Raw genomic sequence first — 22910 nt, 5'->3', positions numbered from 1 at the left:
AATAAATTTATTTGAATTTTGAACTTTTTCTAATTCTAAGTTTCCTAAGTTCTAACATGTTTGAATTTCTAATTAATTAAAATTGTTCTAGGTGAACTTTTGATGGAGAGGCACCCCACCATATTTTGGTCTCCTTGTGCAGCACACTACCTTGACCTCATGTTGGAAGAAATTAGCAAGCTTGAGTGGGTCAAATCATGTGTTGAAAGGGTAAAAAATATATGCAAGTTTATCTATAATCATTCATTCGTCCTTAGCACAATGAGGGACTACACAGGAAGCAAGGAGTTCACTCATCCAGGCATCATCACACTGCAGTTCTTGTTGACAGCAAGGAAAGATTTAAGGAGTATGTTTGTTGGGCGGGAGTGGATTACATCTTCCTATGCTACGACTACTGCAAGGGAAGATGTGATGAATTGCATCTTTGATGATGATGGTTTTTGAAAACCTGCTAAAGAAATCCTTAAGGTAAATTTATTGCAATTTAACATTTAGTATTTTACTATTTAGTATTTCATATTTAATTGTTTAATGATTTAGTTTTACTTTTAGTTATATTATTTTATATTTAAGTTTTGACTCAAATTTTTTTTACATTATATGCAGGTCACTGAGCCCCTTGTATCTCTCCTATGAATTGTTGATGGGGAGAAGCCCTCTATGGGCTACATATATGAGGGCATGGATAGGGCCAAGCAGACCATTAGAGCCCAGTATGTAGGAGTGCAGGATAAATATGCCCCTATTTGAGATATCATTGATAGGAGATGGCAATATCAGCTCCACCGACCCATCCATGCAGTAGCTTACTTTTTGAATCCAGTATTTCTTTTCCGTCTTGACTTCAAGGCGGATGAGGAGATTCTCACCGGCTTATATATAGTGATCCAGAGGTTGAGTAGTGATGAGGATAGTGTAGCTACAACAATTGAGCTTGACAAGTTCAATAATAAAGAAACGCCACTTTTCTCTGGCAAGATGGCAGATGCTCGGACAACAATAGAGCTAGGTAAAAATTCAATAATAAATTCATGAATCTAAAGTTTATGACTTATAAGTTGTGCATTTAATTGTTGATTATGTAATTTTAAAATTGCAAATGAGACTAATTGTTTTTGTTTTCCCTTATTTCAAATAGACGGTGGCAAATGTTTGGGCCCACAACCCCAAAACTTCAAAAAATTGCCATCCGTATTCTGAGTCAGCCAAGCAACGCTTCTGGATGTGAGCGCAGTTGGTCTATGTTCGAGCATATCCACTCGAAGAGGAGAAATAGGTTGACTATGCAGAGGTTGAATGATCTTGTCTTTGTTCATTACAACCTTCATCTTAGGATCAGACAGATTTTGGGCGCTGACTCCTCTTCGATCATTCTAGAGGAGATTGATCCAGAATCAGAGTGGCCCATTGAGGCTATGGATCCAGTCTTCACTAAGGAAGACCATGAGCGGGTTGACCAAGTGAATAGAGAGGTTGAGGTTGTGGCCATGCTAGAGGCAGCTAGAGCACATTAAGGCACTGGTAGACGCACACGTGCACGCATAGACACAGGTCGTAGCGATGTTGTTCGTGAGCCCATCTTACATGTAGGGGATATGGCTCAATAGTCCTCTAGGACCTACCTTAGACGCCTTTCTAGTAGGAAAACTGGATACTCAAAGGCTGAGGCTAAGGCTGCGACCGAGCTTGAAAATGATGATGAGGCCTGAGCTGGAGCCTTGATTTTTCATTTTGTTTACAGATATTGATAGACATACGTTTCATGGATCTTCATCTTTAAGATTCTTACATACATTTATGATTTGTTGTCTTATGGATCTTTATCTTACATACATTTTATTATTTGAATCATTATGATCATATGATTTCTGTTTACTTCAGCTACAGCTTACAATTTACATTTTACGTGTAACATAGTTACGTATGTGATGGATTTATCATTTATGTTCCATGTTTATGTATGTTAACTTCCATTTGATGATGTTATAATGTGTTTAAGTTATATTAAATAAAGGGTGCATGGAATAATTTTTAAATTGTTAAAATCTCTAAATTTAAAAGATTTTTTTAAATTTGCCGATTCATAGCCGATTCATGGCTGATTCAGAATTCGATTCGGCCTTACCGATTCCAATCCGATTCTGAATCTCGTAACTTTGATTCAAACACATCCAAAGAGATGTAGTAGCAGTCAAAATTCACTACTCAAATTCATCAACCTACTGCACCTTGCTACCATTTTTCAAGCATAAAATTGGTTACTGATAGTCAAACCAGGCAGTCTTTGGAGCCATCCAGATCAATATCACCAAGGTCACAGTATTTGGGACTTCATTCATCATCACAGTTATCAATTTGAAGCACAGTTTCATCACTTCAGGCAAAAGATTGTAATTGCAGAGTTTCAGGTTTATTTGACATCAGATTTCAAGATTACCAACACTTTCCCGCACTTGCACTTGCCAAAAGCTTACCATATTAGTCTACTATAGTGATTTTAAGGCTGTAAGGTTCCTTCAACAGCAACTGTTCCCAGAAACTAGACAGAACAGCTTTAATGGATTGAGGAAACTTGGTATCATTAAGTGCATCCTTGCCAAGTATAAACAAGTGTACCTACCAATCATCATTGCTACGGCAATTTCACGCTTGCCAAATTAAGTGTGAAATCACTGTTTCAGCCACAGAAACTGCAAACTATCGCTATTTCAAATTGTTGCAAAGACAATACACTCGAAAAGCCTTGCATATTAGACTGTCACAGTGACACATACATCCAAATTCATAACTTTTAAATTGTTATAAATTGTTATAAATTGCTGTACCTAAAAGGCAACTATTCTCAAACCATGCCACCAAGCTCATACCTTCAAATTTATCGAATTCCAAGTTATAAAAGCAAAGAGAACAGTCTAGTATTGCAGAGTTGTGTAAAGATATCCTATAATCAGAAAATCTAGATAAATGTAAGGATTCAGGAAACATCTCAAGCAATGATTAATAAAGTTTTCAATAACCAAGGTCCACCTCCACTTTCAATGTCAGGGAGGATATGATATCTTGTTTCAGATACAGGGACATCTTCTTGAGATGGTCCAGAGGATTTGACAAAGAGTCTATTTCAGCTCTATGGACTGGGGAAATCTGATCTCTAAGTCTTTAGCAGTTCAAGTGATTTCCTTAGTCTCACTTTTGGTATAGGTTGTGTCTTTCTAATGATTTTAACAACAATAAAACCACTTCATCTGAGGTGGACGGTGCTCCAGATTTTTTTATCGTACAAGAAATAAGATCAAAAAGGTGATAATGAGATTCATCCATATTTAGCCCTGTATGTCTCTTCTCCAATAAATTATCTTTTAGAGACTCAACTGTAACATAAATGAGGCCTTGGTATCATCTTCATTTTTCTCCCATGTTTGGGATTTATTTTGTAATATCACGGACCATATGGATTAAGATTGTATGATGGGAAGTTCTAGCATCCTAAGCTCAGTGAAGGCAGTCAATTGTTGCCCATGTTTTTACACTAATGTTGGGAGATGCTGAGCAGATAACTACTGAAATTGTAGCGAAATTTGACAATTGATTTGTTGGTTTGACCAAAATTTAAGATAAACAGCATAAAACAAATAATAAACACAAAACACAGAACATGGTAAGTATTCTGTGAAAGCCTTCCAACTTGAGGGAGAAAAAATCCTGCCACAAAAAATATCATTTTTATTAATGAATAAACAGGAGTTTAAATTACAGTTCAGACAAAACTAGCTCACACCTGTAAACTTGTCTTCGTTTACAAGCCAAGAACCCTTCATATTTGGACTCTATTTATATGCAAATTGCTGACTCTTCATTGTTTTGAAACCAAGGGTTTGTCGTGTCAATTGTATTGGGATAACGTGACTCAACCTTAGGATGCTTTATTGGTTTTTTATTTATGAATTTTTGGAAAGATGCTAAATGAAACCAAATCTTTCACAAGGATAGACTTGGAGCAAAAAACCAGAAAGTCTTTTTCTGGGCTTTTTCTCTTGGCTTTGTTTTTATGCAAGAGCTGTGCATAAAAGAAGTTTCTAAATAACTTGTAAATACATTAAATGTAGATGCTTTAGAAACTCTTTCCTTTTGTATGAAAACTCTATAAATACAATGTGTTGTTGTTAAAGAGACAAAGAGAAAGAGGAGAAGTTCTGTACACAGGGTTATGCAGCCGGATTTTCTCTAGGATGGAGTTGTTAAATATTAATAGTGATATTCATACTGGTCTGAGAAGTGCAGACCACACCTTAATCTTCTCCCCTTACACCATTTGAAAGCATTAACATACACTACGCTTGGCAAATAGGATCGGTGGCGATCCTTGGCAATAACCATGTTATGTACTAACTATAACTAATTGTTATGTTAGTTAACATTTGTGTTATCTCCTTCATGGGCACCGATTTCTATAAGTAATGTATGGGCCAACCTAGAGAGGATCATGTCCCTTTAAGGGACATGCCCTTTGGTTTTGGTACAAGGGGTGGGTGTTATTGTAGTTTAAGGACACACAACACATTGAAGTCTGCTCCTTAAAACAATACTGCCCTATACGAATTACTGCAGAGACAAACAAGTTTCAGAATAACATTTAATATTCTGAAAATTACATTCTACATTCTTAAAGAAGAAGAAGGTCAAAACATCAACAAATATAAAGGTAATATCTCAGATCTGAACAAATAGAATTTGTAGAAACTTTACATGGTATCAGAGCTCTAGTAGTCGAACCTAGGCTCTACAAATTATATAATTAGACTTGATATATATCTAGCATCATTCTCCTATCTTCAATGGCATACACAATCGGACCCAAGGACAGGTTTGATGGGAAAGAACATTTTGATACTTGGAAATTCAGAATCATGATGATTCTTTAAAAAAATGATGTAAAAAAATTTGTTAATTCAAAATGCAGACAACCTACTGTTGAACCTCATAAATCTATCTAGAATAAAGGAAATAGGAAAGCCATTCAGATCATAATAGATGGAGTGAAAAATGATATAGTACCTATGCTAACAAAACATCAAACAGCATTTAATATGATGAATGCATTACTAAATGCATATGAGATTAACAATGCAACTAGAGTTCTCGCACTAAAAAGGCAACTAAATCACATACAAATAAAGAAGGGAGAATCAATGAATTCCTACTTCCTAAGGGTTGCCAGCCTAAGACATAAACTTTCAAGTATAGGAACCGTCATTAATGATACAAAACTAACACTGATGGCTATAGATGGATTACCCGATTCATGGGAAACATTCGCACAAGGAGTAAGTGCCAGAGATAATCTTCCTGACTTCAATAGACTTAACGGAGACTGTCTTCAGAAAGAATCCATAAAACTTAAGAAAGGAGGAAAACTGAAAACTGAAGGTGAAGAACTTCATGTTCTTAATACAAATTCCTAAAAAGGTAAAAAGAAGCATTTCAAGAAGAAAAGGGGTAAGCAAAAGAATGATAAACCTAAGAAAGATCTATCCAAAATAAAATGTTTCAGATGTGAAAAGTTTGGACACTACAGATCAAATTGCCCTGAGAATCCTGAACAACAAGTGAACTGTACAAACATCACTAGGGAAGAAGATAACTATGATCCTGAGAATAACGTATTGTATTCGGCACTATCAAATGAAGTCTTAAGTAAAGCATGGGTGATTGATAGTGGATCTTCTCAACATATTACAGGACATAAAGAAGCACTAGACTCAATGTCAGAAAAAGTTAATGGCGAAGTCACCATCAGTGATAAGTTAGCACATTCCATCAAAGGAATTGGAAATTGCACCTTGAAACTGTCTAATAGTTTTCTACTTCTCAAAGGAGTACTCTATGTAGCAAGAATAAAAAGGAATCTAATCTCGGTTACAACACTTGAAGATGATGGACATAATGTTGCATTCATGAACGGTAGTGTCATAATCTAGGCTAAAAACTCCTCAATTAAGAAAGCAAAATTGATTAGTCAGAGAAAAGGGTATTTGTATGAATTAAATTCAGAACCTAGTCACCTATTCAAGCCTTAATTGATGAAGCTGCGGACATAAATGAAATATGGCACAGAAGGTTAGGACATCTAAATTTCAAAACTTTATCAACCATGGAGAAGATGGTTACTGGTTTACCTAAACTAAATAAAGATCACTCAAGCATATGCAAAGGATGCGCTCTAGGTAAGAACACCAAAAGTTCATTTCATGATAGCGCTAGAAAAACTAACAATCTTTTGTAATTAATCCACTTAGATTTATGTGAACCTATGTTTATTCCTTCTGTTGGAGAAATTTGGTACTATATTTTGTTCATAGATGACTTCTCTAGGAAAACTTGGATTTACTTCTTAAAATGCAAAGAATCAGAAGAAACCCTAAAGAGACTTAAAAAATTTATAACCTTAAACTTAAAACTTATCAGGACATAAAATTAAAACTCTTAGAACTGATAATGGAGGGGAACACACCTCGGATTTGTTTAAAAGGTTTTGTAAAGAAATAGGAATTAAGAGGGAGTATACCGTTCCTTATAACCCACAACAAAACAGGGTAGCAGAAAGGTATAATAGAACAATTATAGAAGCTGCTAGAGCTATAATATTTAATCAAAATCTAGAATATTATCTTTGGGCAGAAGCCTCTTGTACTGCTGTCTATATTCAAAATAGAAGCCCTCACTCCTACCTTAGAGATAAAACTCCTGAAGAAGTCTTTACTAAAGTTAAACCTAATATAAGTCATCTTAAGATTTTTGGGTGTCTTGTATATATCCATGTTCCAAAAGGAAAAAGAACTAAGTTAGAAGTTTAGAACCCTCTGGGAGGAAAGTTATTTTTGTAGGGTATGGTGAAACATCTAAAGCATATAGGATTTTCATACTTGGACAGAAAAATATTGAACTTAGTAGGGATGTAATTTTTGAAGAAGATTTAGCGTTCAAAAGAGCCCTAAGTTCTGAAGAACCCTCTCCTTTACCTACTTCTGAAAGAAATACTGAATCTGAGTCTCAGAGGGAGAACATGGAAGAAATTGAAGATGCAATTCAAAACCTTAATCTTGAAGAAATTCAAAATTCAAAGAAAAGATCACTTTGGGCCATTAAAATAGTAGAGGCAGCACAAGACTTTGTTGCACCTTCTAGAACAGTTAGAGAAAGCAAAAGACCCAAAAGATTTTCTAGTTATATAGCAAACATGAATGATTTGTCTAAATCAGAACCAACAAATATTTTAGATGCTATTAAACATACAGCTTGGAAAGAAGCTATGACATAAGAATACCAATCTATTATGAAGAATGATGTTTGGGAAATTGTTCCAAGACCTGAAGGAAAATCTGTTGTTTCTTCCAAGTGGATATTTAAAATAAAGCATGTTGCTGACAGTAGCATTGAAAAATTTAAACCCAAATTTGTGGCCAAGGGATTCTCTCAGAAAGAAGGGATTGATTATGAAGAAACCTTTGCTCCTGTTGCCAGGTACACCTTTGTAAGAGCAGTCCTCACTATCGCAACATCGAAGGGATGAAAAGTACATAGATGGATGTAAAAACAGCATTCCTAAATGGAAAGATTACAGAAGAAGTACATTTGGAGCAACCTGAAGAATTTGAAACTCATGATCCTAACGTTTTTGCTAGCGGGCTCAAGAAAGCTCTCTATGTGCTTAAACAAGCTCCAAGGGCTTGGTATGAAAGAATTGATAAGTATCTCACCGGCTTAAGATTCTCCAAAAATGAAGCCAATCCAAATCTATATTATAAAAGGGATAAAGATGATATGGTAATTCTGATACTGTATGTTGATGATTTACTAATAACAGGTGATGATCATCTTATAGATCAATGCAAGAAAGACCTAATTAGAGAATTCGAGATGAAAGACTTGGGACTCCTTCATTACTTCTTAGGACTAGAAGTACGGCAGAATTTTGACAGCATTATACTTAATCAAGGGAAGCATACATTACATATTTTGAAAAGATTTGGAATGTGGAATTGCAAGTCTAGGACTGGAAGTATGGCAGAATTTTGACAACATTATACTTAATCAAGGGAAGTATACATTAGATATTTTGAAGAGATTTGGAATGTGGAATTGCAAGTCTATGTCTTCGCCAATGGAGACTAATCTACATAAACTTAAAGAAGCAGCAGTAGGATCACCTTCCATAGATTCTACTCTCTACAGATAGATGATTGGGTCCCTTATGTACTAGGTAATTACAAAACTTGATATTTGCTATGCTATTAATGCCTTAAGTCAGTTTATGTGTGAGCAAAAGGAGATTCACCTAGTTGCAATCAAACACATTATGAGATACTTACAAGGCACTCTTAATCTTGGGCTGAAATATGAGAAAGTTGACTTAGATTTACATACATTCATTGACTCAAATTGGGGTGGAAGTGTTAAAGAGTGAAAAAGTACTTCAAGATGTTGTTTCAGTTTAAGATTAGCAATGATACCTTGGATATGCAGAAAACAATCTTCAATAGCACAAAGTTCCACAGAAGCCGAATACATTGCAGCAGCGATGGCCTCTCGGGAAGCAGTTTGGCTTAGAAAATTACTTGTGGGATTATTTGGGCAAGCCATAAATCCTACAATTATTCATTGTGATAATCAGAGTTCCATCAAGCTTTCGATGAATCTAGTTTTTTGTGACAGGTCTAAGCATATCGAAATTCCTTACCATTATGTAAGAGATATGGTAGACAGGAATACTGTAAAATTAGAATACATTTGCATTGGAGATCAGACAGTAGATATTCTCACCAAACCTCTCTTTAGAGTGAAGATAGATCACTTCAGGAAAAGACTTGGTATGATTGAATTGTAATTCATTTGTATTCTTTAAAGTATTAATAAAATAATTTTATTGTCTGGCTATTCATTGTTATGGGCTCCACTATTTGTATTCATTATTTAAGAGGTGACGATCTCTGAGGTAATGAATACTTGTATAACAGACATTATGAGAGATGACGATTTCTCAAATAATGTGTTGAACAGTATAGAACTACTGTTTGATCTAGGTGAGTTCAAGATTATTTGTGACATAAGCATTTCTATGCCTATGAATCACAACTTGGATAAAGGAAGAATTTATTCTTCAAACTTTATCCTGTGTTCTAGTAGATCTTAACTCAAGATCAAGTTGTGATATAGGATTGCCAGTTCCTATGAGTCACAACCTGGATAAATGAAAAATTTAATCATTCTTTGGATTTTATCCAGTGTATTGCATTACATGCAATACTGACATCACTAGTATAAGTGATAAGTCATATCACAAGATGGTTATATGACTCAATATCATGTGTTCCATGATACCATTGGTTCAGAAGATTCAGATAGATATAGAGTATCAATCTATGCTTATTCATCATAATTGATGATGCTAAATATTTTATCTCTCAGTATAATTATCAAGTTAAGAGGGAGTGTTAAATATTAACAATGATATTCATACTGGTCTGAAAAGTGCAGACCGCACCTTAATCTTCTCCCCTTATACCATTCAAAAGCATTAATATACACTACACTTGGCAAATAATATGGGCGGCGATCCTTGGCAATAACCCTATTAAGTACTAACTATAACTAATTGTTATGTTAGTTAACATTTGTGTTATCTCCTTCATGGGCGCCAATTTCTATAAGTAATGTAATGGCCAACCTAGAGAGGGTCATGTCCCTTTAAGGGACATGCCCTTTGGTCTTGGTATAAGGGGTGGGTGTTATTGTAATTTAAGGACACACAACACATTGAAGTCTGCTCCTTAAAACAATACTGCCCTATACGAATTACTGCAGAGACAAACAAGTTTCAGAATAACATTTAATATTCTGAAAATTACATTCTACATTCTTAAAGAAGAAGAAGGTCAGAACATCAACAAATATAAAAGTATTATCTCAGATCGGAACCTATAAAATTTGCAGAAACTTTACAAGAGTAAGATGTAAATCTCAATGTGAAGGCTGAAAATGTATTGTAACGTTGTTGAATAATACATTAGCTTGACGTATTGGAGTGTGGGATTCTTGTACCTAGAAAGGTTTTCCCCACATATATTTGTGTTTCTATCATGTCTCATTCTTTCGATTGTATGATTCTAGAATATTAATTCTATGTGTCGTAATGCTGCTGAAATTTGTTAGACCTATAAGTTGCAATCACTTTCCTTTAAGGTTTTAACTGTGGGAAATCAACTATGTTTGTTTCCGAATTAATAGCATAGTAGTATGTACTTATATTTTCTTATTAGAAGCTACTCAAGAAATCATTGGATACAGAATATGCATACTAATCTCAAATGGTTTTCTGAGATGTTCTCATTTCCCTTCAATTGGTATCAGAGCTCAGTTTTGTAAATTGCATTATGCTTGCATGTGAGGATTCACAGTGTTTCTAGTTCCAAGTATTTCTTCCATTAAAATTTCCTACCTTGCAGAGCTTGAAAGGAAATTTTTTGAAGATACTGGCTAATAAATTAATCCTTTAATGAGTGGAAGTCTTGCAGGTGAATAAGTTTTTCAAGAGATACCAGACATTTTTTGAAGGATGGTGAAGTCAAAGAAAATAAAGTTTGTCATGTTGAAATGACATTGATTTGGAGCTCTTGATTGACAACAGAATAATTCCTAATGCATGGGTATTCGAAGGTGTCTCTTTTGAAACCTGGAATGCATAGAGGCTATGGAGTTGATCATTGGATAGTTTGGAAGCTTCTGGATAGCCTATCTCTCTCAGATGCATGTGCTAGTAATGGTTGTGGAGTTTGTCTACAAGTGGGCCTGGAGTTCCTATACTATGTTTTCCTTTTGGATAATTGTACTTACATGGCTTGGATTCTTGTTTGTCAAATCTTAGGGGTTTATAGATTTTCCTTAAAAATCTATGGTGATGCTCATCTATGATAATCCATTGTTCTGGGTTCAATTGTTTAATATTTTTCAGACTTTTGAGTCTTCCAAATGAGAAGTGGGTGTGGATGTGCATGGGGGTTCTTGAACACAATGCTTTTGAAGGTTTTGCAAGCTCAAATAAAAACTTGTGGTCTTTTGTGGATCTACTGAAGACTAATTTTTTAACTTTAGTTCCTTCAGGGTGTACTGGATGAGATAGTTGTAGTGCTACATGCATGCATGCTTTGTACATGGTGAAATGAGGTGTATTTCTTTTTCTATAAGGAGATAAATATTGGTACGTGATCAGTAACTCAACATTTCTCTGGTGATGTTTTTTCGAATTCATAGACTATGGTTCTCCATGTGGACATAACTAGCAAATTGGATTTGTTCTTGATTTGGTGTTCGAGCCGTGTTGTTTACATGCTTGTTTTCTTTGATCTCATTTTTATGTCACTAAGATATGTTGCCACACAGAGAACTTTGCAACCTGTAGTTTAAACCTTTCTATTGGACTTGTGCCATTGAATCTATGAAATTGAACCATTGGAACTGCACTTCTAAACTGAACCTTGAACTTGAACTGTGTTCATGGTTTGGGGATCTTGAGTCACATTTGAACTTTGAATCTGAACTTGGATCTGCACTTCTAAACTAGTGAACTTCAACTTTGAACTTGAACCTTGAACTAGAACTATGCTCAAAGTTCAAGTTCAACATCTCCTTGCAACGTAGTCCTTTTACAAAGCATCAACTTTACAAAGAATTATTATTAAATCCAATACAAGACATGAGAAAATCGAGGGGGCTTCTTCATGGAACTTGTTTTAAATATTTTTAATGTTGGGTGCTAGAAGCAAAACAACAGAAAGCAATCCAAGAACCACGTTTTGCCAAAGTGTTGGAAGGGAAAGACATTTGCACAAACATTTGCATCATTTCATGTACATGTTGCACATGCATTTGCATCTACAAACTACGATTTGGAGCTAAAGTTTGAATCTTTCAAAAGCATTTGATCCTTACATGCAAATACACTTATATAACCCGATTTTGGAGAGAAGTTCATTTCAAGTTCTTCTTCCTCCAAATTTTACTCTTTGCTCTCCAAGTGTAAGATTCCGATTTTGCTTGCATTTCTTGATCAAGTTGCTTATTTGTTGCATTCTTTTTCTCTTTATCATCCATTTGTTTGAATGCAGCCCTAGATTTTTGTTTCATGTTACTAAATAAGATTAGAACTCTCATTTCTTGTAAATGCAAAAGGTTCTTCATCTCAAATACAAAATTGCATGCAAGAGTGAAGTTTTGGAATTTATCAAGTTGCGTCAAAGCAAGAGGTATGTTCTTCTTTTTCGTTTTTAGTTTTTGTATATACTTTGTTGCTTGTCTTTGTTTGTTTTTGGTTTGTTTATGAAGAAAAGTTGGAGATCTTCCCTCAAAGACTACAAGTACCTTTCCATGCTTTCATCTTCCATGTTCAATCCATTATCCAAATTCATCCAAACTCCATACTCCTAAAACTATAATTGTATTCCTAAAACCTGATTACATATTTACACCAAGTAAAAATGATGAGTTTTTTACCACATGTAAATGCATCTCCAAAACCCAATTTTGGTTAAAACTCACATTTTTAAACATAAAAACTCTCATCCTACACAAATCCGTATGCTTCCAACTTTAATCCTTAGCCATCCAAAACAAAAGCCCTATTTTTCCTACATGCAATCCACCATCCAAACCCAAATTTTGGCCATTTTTGCCCAAAATACAAGTTGTTTCATTCATTTCCAACCTTCTAAAGCATTCAATAAGTATCTAAATTATACTATGAACACTTATCCTTCATACATCCATTATTGAGATTCAAACCCCAAAGCTTCCATGGATCCAATCCTGTTAAATGATGTATTCACTTATGGAACTTTCATGTTGCAACTCAAGGTATGTCCAAGAAATCCACACCTTCCAAAAGCAAAGGAAAAATGAAAGATCAATACGACAAGGAGCTAGCACATGCAACTCAATCTCATGTTTCATCCTGTTTTGATAAGATCAGTCTCATGTTTCATCCTCCTTTGATAAGATCACGGATACGGAGATTGGTCACTTGACATGGCAATTTCTTGCAGAGTTGAGACATCTTCCAACCAAGACATGTTGTGGATCAAAAAGAGTAACATCCACTTGGTCTCCACCTTTGCTATGGAATCTCTTGAACCCGAGTTCGTGTTTGAATGTGTGAACCATTTTGATGTCAAAACCAGAACAATTTAGGATGCAAATGGGAAGGTTATTTTCAGCTTGCATCTAGATGTAATTGAGAAGATCTTCAAGGTTCCTGATACTCCAGAGTGCATGGATCTGACAAAAGAAAACTCCTTGCAGTGGTGGAATGAGAACAAAACTAATTATCTCAGGCATCCTAATGTCAAGTGGTTGATCAATCAGAGATAAAATTTCCCCAGATGGCCTAAGACGATACACAGATCTGATTTCTCTCAAGAAGTCAATGATCTGATCACTCTTCTAAGCAAAGTATGTGGTCTCAAAGAATCCAATCACTTTGAGACTTGGATGCACAAATCCATATACCATATTCTTGAAAGAATAGAACTTGTCTATTGCGGTGAAATCATTAGTATAGCAATATATGAACAATTAGTTCATGTGAAGAGCTCTCTCTCATATCACATGAATTCATATCTAGTTTACATTGCTGCAACTATGGGAATGCTTTCAAGACTCTCTACCAAGGGCAATCCCTATTTGGAGTTATTATGAGCAGCTGACTCTTACACAAAGTAAACACCACTACAAAAGGGTGCAAGACACATTCTATGGGCATTTCAAGTGCCTTTTCAATAAGGTGTTGGCAACAAAGAGTGTCAAATGAGGCATGGGAAAAGGTGAATCAGTACGGAATCTAGATGCATATTCCTATGATTTCCAACTTTCACTTATATGAGAGTTGGTTACTTTGAAGGAGATTCGTGCTGATAGGATAATCCTCATGGAATTGGCAAGACAACTTATGGCGGTGTAGTCATATCAAAACAACCAACATAGTCCAGGATTTTGGATCTCCTCCACTAATCCTCTCCAGATCGGCAAAGTATTTGCTTACCACAGTGTATAAGGCTAAGGCCATGGAATCTGAGCTTCAACTAATCACATTGAAGAAGTTCAAATCTAGGGCGAACTTTGATTTCAAAGGTATCTATTCCAAAATGAAGAGAACATTCGCCCATGTTTACTGCATGGAGGATGTATGGATAGATTTGCACAGTAAAACAGATATTGCCAAGATGGACTATTGCAGGCTCACTCTGCAACAAATCATTGATCTCAACTTAGTCCCTATTCTAGAAGGGGTTGAGGATGACAACATGACTCTAGACAAAGAATTTCACAAAAGTCAACTGGATAAGCTTCTTCCTATTCCCATCCAATGGCAGCAAAAAGAAACAATTTCTATTTTTGATAGATTTCAGTCCATCTTGATCAATACTAATTCATGGCTGAAAAGCAGGAGTCTAAAGAGAATCAAGTTGAGAGTCAGGATAGATTACAGCCATTTTGGACCAATTGGAAGGAAATCTCAAGTTAAGATAAAGAAAAAAGACAACTAATCCACTGCAGAGCCAAATAAGGGAATCAAATTGAAGCTCAAAGGAGGAAAGGAAGTTATTCCACCATCACATTCTTCTCCAGCATCTCTCCAAGTGAAAGAATCAGTTGAAGAGGAAGAAGTAATGATCCTTTCTCCTCCGCAACAGCCAAGCAACCAAGAGCCATCTATCCCAAATGAGCCATTCTTGGCTGCGATAGATACTGATGTGCATTCTTTCTCCACAGTATTCACACCTACCTTACCTATTTCCAAGGTGAATACTCTAGCATTGCCTATCTCTTCTGTGGCTCCTCCTATTCTGAAAACTTTAAAAATGTCTTTGAAGCTTTCTCTTCTTTTCCAGCTCTACAAGAGGGGCAGGTTTCCCAACTTGATACCTCGGCTACAAGATTTGAATGTTCATGACAAAGTCATCACACTAAACACCCATGGTTCCAATCATACAAACAAAGGCGTGCACTATGATGACAGAGATACAATCAAGATCAATGTTTTCCATAGCCACCATCCCAGTTTTAGCAGAAGAGAATTTTAGCTTGCCTGCATGGTTAGGCAACATTACCATGAAGAGGAGAAAGATCGAGCTATCACCAAACGATCTTCCTTGAAACAAATCTAATCTTCCAATGCGAAAGGCAAAAGTTGTCTCAAGAATCCTTGTTGATTTTGAGAAAACTAAATATGCTAAGATTGTAAAGCCTCTAGTGAACAAGCCACCCGAAGAGCTTCATCGCTCTAATTACAAGTTCAGCAAAATTGAACTTGGAAAACAATTTAGGTTGGGATGCTAGCATGATGCCCAGGATGCAGTCTCTACCTTGTCCAGGAGAAACAATGAACTCTGGGAGAAGAAGACTCGGGCGAAGTTGGAGAATGCTCACCTAAGTGAGATCATTCAACAACAATCTTCACAACCCGTTGTCACCACATCACATTCAGTACAAGTGAATCAAAACACTAAAGCGGCAAAGGCTTGGTTTGAGGAAATCATCACAAAGGGAGTTCAATCCACAAGGATGCGCTCAAGGTTCTTGAGCGTCTCAGAGGTACTGAAGAAAGGCTCCGTGACATGCTTTCTTCCTTCAATCAAGAATTAAACACCCTGAACAAAGATCAGAGCACATCGAAAAAAATGCCTAAAGTTGATTTGGATATTTTGATCACATAAAACATCATTCCATCAATGGACATGTTCTATGAATATCAAAGGCTCATGGGTCATAAAGTACAAGTAATGGAACGGCCGTCGATAGAGGTATAAGAAGCCCTCGGAAGTTGTCATGCTGTAGAAACTAAGTTCATGAGTGATCTAAAGTTGATGGAAAGCAAGGTGCTCACAGAGGATGATAATTGTTTAGCAGAAGAGGACATAACTTCAGAATTCACTGACATGGTCAACATTGAATATGAATCAAATGATTTTGGAGCACATACAATGACCAAATTCACAAACTACAAATTTTCAAGAAAACACCTATGGGATTCCATTGTAGAAAACTACCAAATTGTCAAGATGTGTCACAACAATGCAATCAAGGTTAATGCAATTCTGCAGAAGATGAAAATTTTGGACCTTTCCATGCTCCATGATTGCCCCGCAATATAGAAGGCTTCAGTTGACAATCTTTGAGATTGTTTCAGTGTTCTCCAACATTTTCTTTAAGTTTTTAAGCATTTTCAGCATTGTAGTTTTAGAAGATAGATTGCATGTAATCGAATACACAAACCTTCAATCATGTAATCCAATAAATCTTCTTTCTTAGTTTGACTTAGTCAAAGTGGTTGAGTTTCTCCTATCTTTTTCTCCTCTTTTCTCTCACTCCTTTGCCTATATAAAGGAGTGCTCTTCATTGTAAATAATCATCTTTTTTATATGCAAGAAAGCTCTGTCAAACTTTAGCAAGCATAATTGTGATTGTGTAGTACGAATTTGAAAGAAAAGTGAATATAAAGAGAGCATTTTGTTTTGAAGTTGATGCAGTACAAGGTAGGAGAATCCCCAAAGGAGATGTCCTAGCCCCCAGCAATTAACCACACAGCGGAATATAAACAATAACACAGAGATTAAGATCCACAATAATGCCAATTCTCATAATAAAATCATAAGATTTTCATTCTACAAGCTCGACTGTAAGGCCTTCCGGGTTACAGCCAAATATAAAGCAATTTACAATAGTAATTTTGCAAGACCTCGCATGATCCAATCCCCTAGCTAGTCCAGAACCACAATCTGGTAGCAACTCGAAGAAGAATCTAAACTTGTGCTCGCAACCCACCAAGCAACCTTCTTGTTTCCCAAGCCCACACTTGGCTACTAGCTCTGCTCAAACTTCACTCCTCTTAGCTACTCCTTATTCTCTATGTTGAATGACTATGACTCAAGACTCCACAAGACCCCTCTACGTGTACCCAACTAAGCCACAAGTCGGCTTAGCAAGTTACAAATTAAATAAATCCTTACATTAAATACATAATTAAGCCACAAGTCGGCCTACAACAGATATTAAATACCAAAAGTCATTGAAGGCTTACAACACTCATTAAATACACATAGGACAAATAACCAAGACCCAAATAGGTCCACATGAACTCCCATGATCGCTCCACATCACGATCACAGTACTTATGCAATAAATGCTCCAAGTTGGCCAATCTAATCCACAAGAACTCCAGTCAGCAAACCACGTTGCCGAGCGTCAGGGAACCCCCCAAGCAACAACACCACAGTACAAGCCGAGCAGCACACCAAGCATTGTCGAGCTCCTTCAACTATTGAGTTCCCATAAGCACCACCGAGCTCCTTTGATGACCGAGCACCACCATAAGCATTGTCGAGCTTTTTCGACGACCAAGTTACTCGGTCAACACTAAACTCAATAATGACCGAGCAACACTTCCTCAACCAAACACCAAGCCTCCCCACCCAGCCCATTCGGACAAGCTTCCAACAAAGAAATACCACAGAGATGGCCGAGCACCTCCATTCTTCCACTAAAAATGCCAAAATCTTCAGGAACCTCAGATGCCCCTGCATCAAAAACTGTGTTTGGAAACAACTGTGGTAGAATCAAATTGAAACCTGTGACTGCAATTTGAGTTTACTGTCTTTTATTCAAGTTAATTTTGTATGTGTATTAGAACATAGTGAGTACAAGAAGCAATTAAATTCAAAGTTGTGACTAGAAGCAATTGTTGTGACGCAAGCTAGAAGTTGCAACTGTAGATAATTGTCTTATATTCATGCAATTTATTAGACTTATAGCTTAGAAATCATCTACTTCTGGAAGTTTGTGCCCCAATAGTAGAGATTTATCTTTAAAAGAATTGCATAGGAGTCTATGAGCTACGTGGTTATTCTTATAGTACAAAAAAACTAGACATAGATCTAAGCCGATACGCTCTCAATCAGCCTGTGAGTTGGTGTTAGTTTATCGATATCATTTTTTCCAACTTTTAGATAGAAGCGTAGTTATAGAGATTAAACTTGCTCATTACTTGCTCCACGACTAAGTGGATTCTTTCTTGAAATAAGAGGAAAGATTATCGGTACACCCCTTTACAATATCTCTTAACTTCTTGCTTACCTTGAGTTAATCCAAATAACGGTGAGAAAAGGGAGCCTTCCCTTTAAGGTAGGAGAGATCTCACACACTATGGCTGGTAACCTTATTTTGCAATCGAATTTGCATAAATTATCCGTTGCAAATATCCACCCAACACTACACTCCCTATTAGCTAGGGAGGTACCTTTCCATAAATCTATGTCATGGAATCACATGACATCCACGATGGCTACACTGATTTATAAAAACGATTTTTATCATAGAATCTCTCAACACGATAAAGTAATGAAATCACTCAACATGACATCCACCATGGCTACTCCCATGTGTGGAAAGAAACATATACACAAGCTCTCATCACAGAATCACTCAACAAGATGTCATCATGGAATCTCTCAACATGATGTCCACCATGACCACTCCTATGTAGAGAAAGAAGCTTATACACAAGTGCCCATCACGGAATCACTCAACGTGGTGTCATCATGAAGTCTCTCAACATGACATTTACTATGGCTACTCCCATGTGTGAAAAAAGCAACCTCTCTCAAGGGCTTTCACTTTGTATTCCTCCATCTCAGAGAAATATGCATTAAAGAGCAACGTCTCTCAAGGGCTTACACCTCATATTTCTGTCTCGGATAAATATGCATTTAGGGTAGCAACATCTCTCAAGAGCTTTAACCTTAGTTGTCGATGTTGATGCTAATGCAAATGCGGGTGCAAGAATCGAATGCACGGATGTGTGAAATTTTTTTTTGGATTTTGGATATGTCTATATATATGTATGCAAAGAAATGCAAAAAATATACTAAAATAAATGATTCCATAGTATGGTACTTCACCATTGGCATTGATAGTTCAACTTCAAACTTCACAAACACAAATGTACAAATTTAAATAACTAATTAGTAAGTTACTCAAGTTCAAGATTCCAATGCAATTTGAATTACAAAATCAAAACTTAGTTCATGATTCAATGTTTATCAATCAAGAGTCAAGACTCAAGATTCACTAATCAAATTCAGTGGTTCAATGTTGATCAATCAAGAGACCAAATGAGAAGAGAGCCCAGGTGCAACAAAATGAAAAGAATGAACAATGAATGGCCTCTTTTAGGGTTTAGGAGAAAAAAGGAGCAAAATTGAATAAAATAAAGCAATTTAGCACATGCAAAAAGCAGATTTTAAGTCATTTTGGGTGTCGAAAAGGCATCTGGACCCATGGATGCACTTTAATGCTTCCAGTTGCTGCCCAGGCAGTGCTTTCTAGGTGCATCTAGATGCAGCGAAGCACCAAAATGCATCTAAAGCAGCATGTGGATGCTTTAGGAGAGAATCTGTATCTAAGGCTTTCACCTCGTATTTCTCTGCAGAAGTAGGAACTTTACAAGTGACGATTACTTTTTTATTGAATGTGCTTCCAAGAAAGGGTACTCCTAGCAAAATCATGGAAGCAAGCCAAGCTCTAGATATCACATTTGGGACCACTTTTCTTTTGATTTCTATGTAGGCGAAGCTAAACTCAACAACCTCTACCTGAATACTCCAGGGTTGGGTAAAAAGATTCTTCATAAAATTAATGAGAACTAAACTGCATTTTGACAATGATGTATCTGTGACTCCTCATGTATATATGCATGCAAATTGTGTAAGTGTATTGAAGGCAAGCGAATTGTTTGACAAAATGTCACATAAAAGTGGCATTGAAAATATAATGCCTACAGGGCATGTACAAAACGGTGTCCTTTCTCCCAATTGTTTTAGAAAAAGCACTAAAAGATTATTTCGAAGATTGCAAACATTTCTGCGCATGAACAATGAATGAATGAATAAGAGATTTTAATAACGTCCACGAGGCCCAAGCAATCTATGGGACCACCTAGAAACAACCAAATGCCCAAAAACCTAGCTCTTTTGAAACTGTTTCCTGAGATTTGTTCTTCGGCACTGAATGTTGACCACTAAGTTTGTCGATCTATCAAGTTGCAGTTCCTCAAAAAGAGTAGCTAGGTTGCCCATTTCAAAAATATCCCCATAGCTAGAGTGGATGTTATTCGAGGCTGGGCAATCTAAGATCAAATTTCGCTCTATCTCCACCATTCCTATGCTACAAAATAGGCAAACCCTCTCTTCCCATTCCTCTTTTGGAATCATTCATCTCCCAATTTCACACCTCAACCGATGTGAGCTCGTTCTAAGTTGTGCAATGATCATTTTAGCTTTCCAACTGATATTTGCTCCTATATACGCCTTCTCTTCAAGATCTCTCATTGGGTTGAATTCTTTAATATAATAATCTTTTTTGCACCCATTTTGATTTGTCCATATTAGGCTCCTGAATTTTCCTTTTGTAAACTTTTTTATTCCATAAATGTTATCTGGGCAGTCTTGTATATTAATATTCCATTTTTCCATCCACTTGATATTTTGTTTCATCCACGTATTTTTTCTTCTATCCAGTTTTTCCTCAACGATCAATTTGGGCCAGCGATGTGCTTCCGTACCTTGAGTTTTCTTTAAGTAGCATACTAACCGGACCATAGTTGAAGCCTCCATAGGAAGCATACTAGTTTCCGCCATTAGGCTCTCGTAGAGGACAATAGACTTAATTTTGAGACTGCTGGTGATTAAATGTTTTTGGATTCTTTCCACCTGTCTCCATTTCTGAACTAACAAGCTGCAGCCCCAAATCTCACACCCATAAAGAGTCACCGGAATGACCAACAACCCGAAGAGCATCTTTTTGATTTTCCAGTCCCACAGCTCTGCATTCCTACATCTATTCTGAAGCGAGTATAATGCTTTCCACCCTCCTTGAATTCTTTTTGTTCTACAAGTTTCCCAATTGAGCTTGTTGTGGAAGTCAATGCCAAGATATTTGTATACCTCCACTATCTCTAAAGGACTGTTCTCAAAAAGGAAAGTGTTTTGTTATATCTTGGTTCGCTTCAGAGAGAAAACCATCACTTTAGTTTTGGTTAGACTTGATTATAAAGCCTCGAGAATTTATAAGCAGTTGTAAATCGCACGTGTAAAGCGAGACTCGTTGTCCTCCAGCTTGCTCTAATCCTGAAGATTTGGAACAGGCCTCGAAGATTCATCAAAAGTACAACTGAATGTGATTCTTTGCAAAATTTATTTCTGGGCATACACATTCATGTAGATATTAAACATTTGCTTGTTTAGTTCAAAGAGCTTGCTTGTTTAGTTCAAAGAGCTTGGAGATGGTCGAAGTCATGGTTTAATCGCTGCATCAACTCTTTGTTTAGAAAGAACACCCCACCCTGGAAATACAGAACAAGTTAAAAGGTTAAAGTAGGAAAATGAAGCTGACCGTGTGGGTTTCAAACTCGCATTCGTATTCATCGTCGGAGAACTGCTCGACCACACTTTTGCAATAATGTCTAAATGAGAAGACGGAGAATGAAGAGGCTCCCACTGAATCCTCATTAATAATCCTCCCTGCACTCTTGCTGTTTTCCAGGCCCTGTTCAAATTCTCCCGCTCGTTTTACCAATGATCTAAAACGTAGGAATTTCCCTATTCCTGATGCTACTCCTGTAACAGACATTACGCCTTCGTCTTATCTGAAACCTTTCTGTATAGCAAACTTCCCATGGATTCATGGAAGAAGGAACTCATGTCCATTGGAAGTTCTTACTAAAAGAAAAGCCAGTACATTTCTATTTACACACCTATTCTTCAAAAGAGCTCAAATGGATTCTCACTAACCCTCACAAAATGTTTTGGCTTATAGTAATTGCGTTGTCTCTTAGTGGGTTTTAAGGCCAATATCAAAGACATTGTCACTTAATGTTACTAAGATGATTTAAAGTATTATTAGTACTTAATCCGTAGGCTAGGCTAATTAGTACTAGAATTAATCATCTTCAAATTTTATTATAATATTAATACATTATGGATAGTACAAATGCAAAAAAAAATTAACTTTCTAATTTGTATAAAATATTTTCTTATAATTTTATTGGATGAATTGATTTCACTCTTATATGGACCAGATTTCATGCACTAGATTTCATGATTATAAAACTTAAATACTTTTTTAGAAAAAATTTATTATTATTATATTTTTAAATAGCATTAAGTTAGTTTAGATTCTTCTATTTTTAATATTATATTTACTAAATATATTTTTTCCCGAAGGAGGGGGACAAAGCACATGCTTCTTAATGTCTCCTACAAAATTCTTGCTAAGGTTCTTGCTAATAGACTTGTCACCATTCTCCCTAAATTCATTTGCTCCACTCAAACTAGCTTCATTAAGGATAGATATATCCTTGAGAACCTCATTACCAGTTGGGAGTCCATGGAATGGGCCAAAGCCCCCAAACAAGACACAATTATGTTCCTCGTTGACTTTGAGAAAGCCTATGATAGAGTTGAATGGGATTTCATCCTTACCATGCTTGATGCTTTTGGCTTTCCTACGAAATTCTATAATTATGTTAAAATTATCCTTAAGGATGCCTCTGCCATGATAGAGGTTAATGGGAATCTATCTTAGCCCATCCCCCTTTCTAGATCTATTAGACAAGGGTGTCCCCTTACCCCTCCCCTCTTTGTTATTGCCTCTAATTTATCTCCTTAGAGATGATACTTTGTCTCCTAGAGTTCATGGTATTACTCTGCCAGATGATTCGGAGTTACTTACTATTCAATTTGTTGATGACACCTTGCTCTTTCTTGAGCTCTCTAGAAATAATCTTCTTTGTTTCACCCAAAAGA

At 36.3% G+C, this 22910-nt stretch overlaps 1 protein-coding gene across 2 annotated transcripts in view; it reads right to left on the bottom strand.

Moving 5' to 3' along the window:
• Positions 1-21881, bottom strand: part of LOC149567475 (DExH-box ATP-dependent RNA helicase DExH3-like) — a 190867-nt gene extending 168986 nt beyond the window's left edge. For both annotated transcript variants that reach the window (XM_089820666.1, XM_089820667.1), the window contains exon 1: positions 21499-21881. In XM_089820666.1, coding sequence (XP_089676792.1) covers positions 21499-21735 — 237 coding nt within the window. In that variant the 5' untranslated portion in view covers positions 21736-21881. The remainder of the gene's footprint in view (positions 1-21498) is intronic.
• Positions 21882-22910: the final 1029 nt, after the last annotated feature.

This window comes from Cupressus sempervirens, chromosome 3 (genome assembly GCF_028749045.1).
Source record: "Cupressus sempervirens isolate cs-2001-9-10 chromosome 3, ASM2874904v1, whole genome shotgun sequence".
NCBI lineage: Eukaryota > Viridiplantae > Streptophyta > Pinopsida > Cupressales > Cupressaceae > Cupressus > Cupressus sempervirens.
The sequence above is the reverse complement of the archived record's forward strand: the minus strand, read 5'-3'. Positions and strand labels throughout refer to the sequence as shown.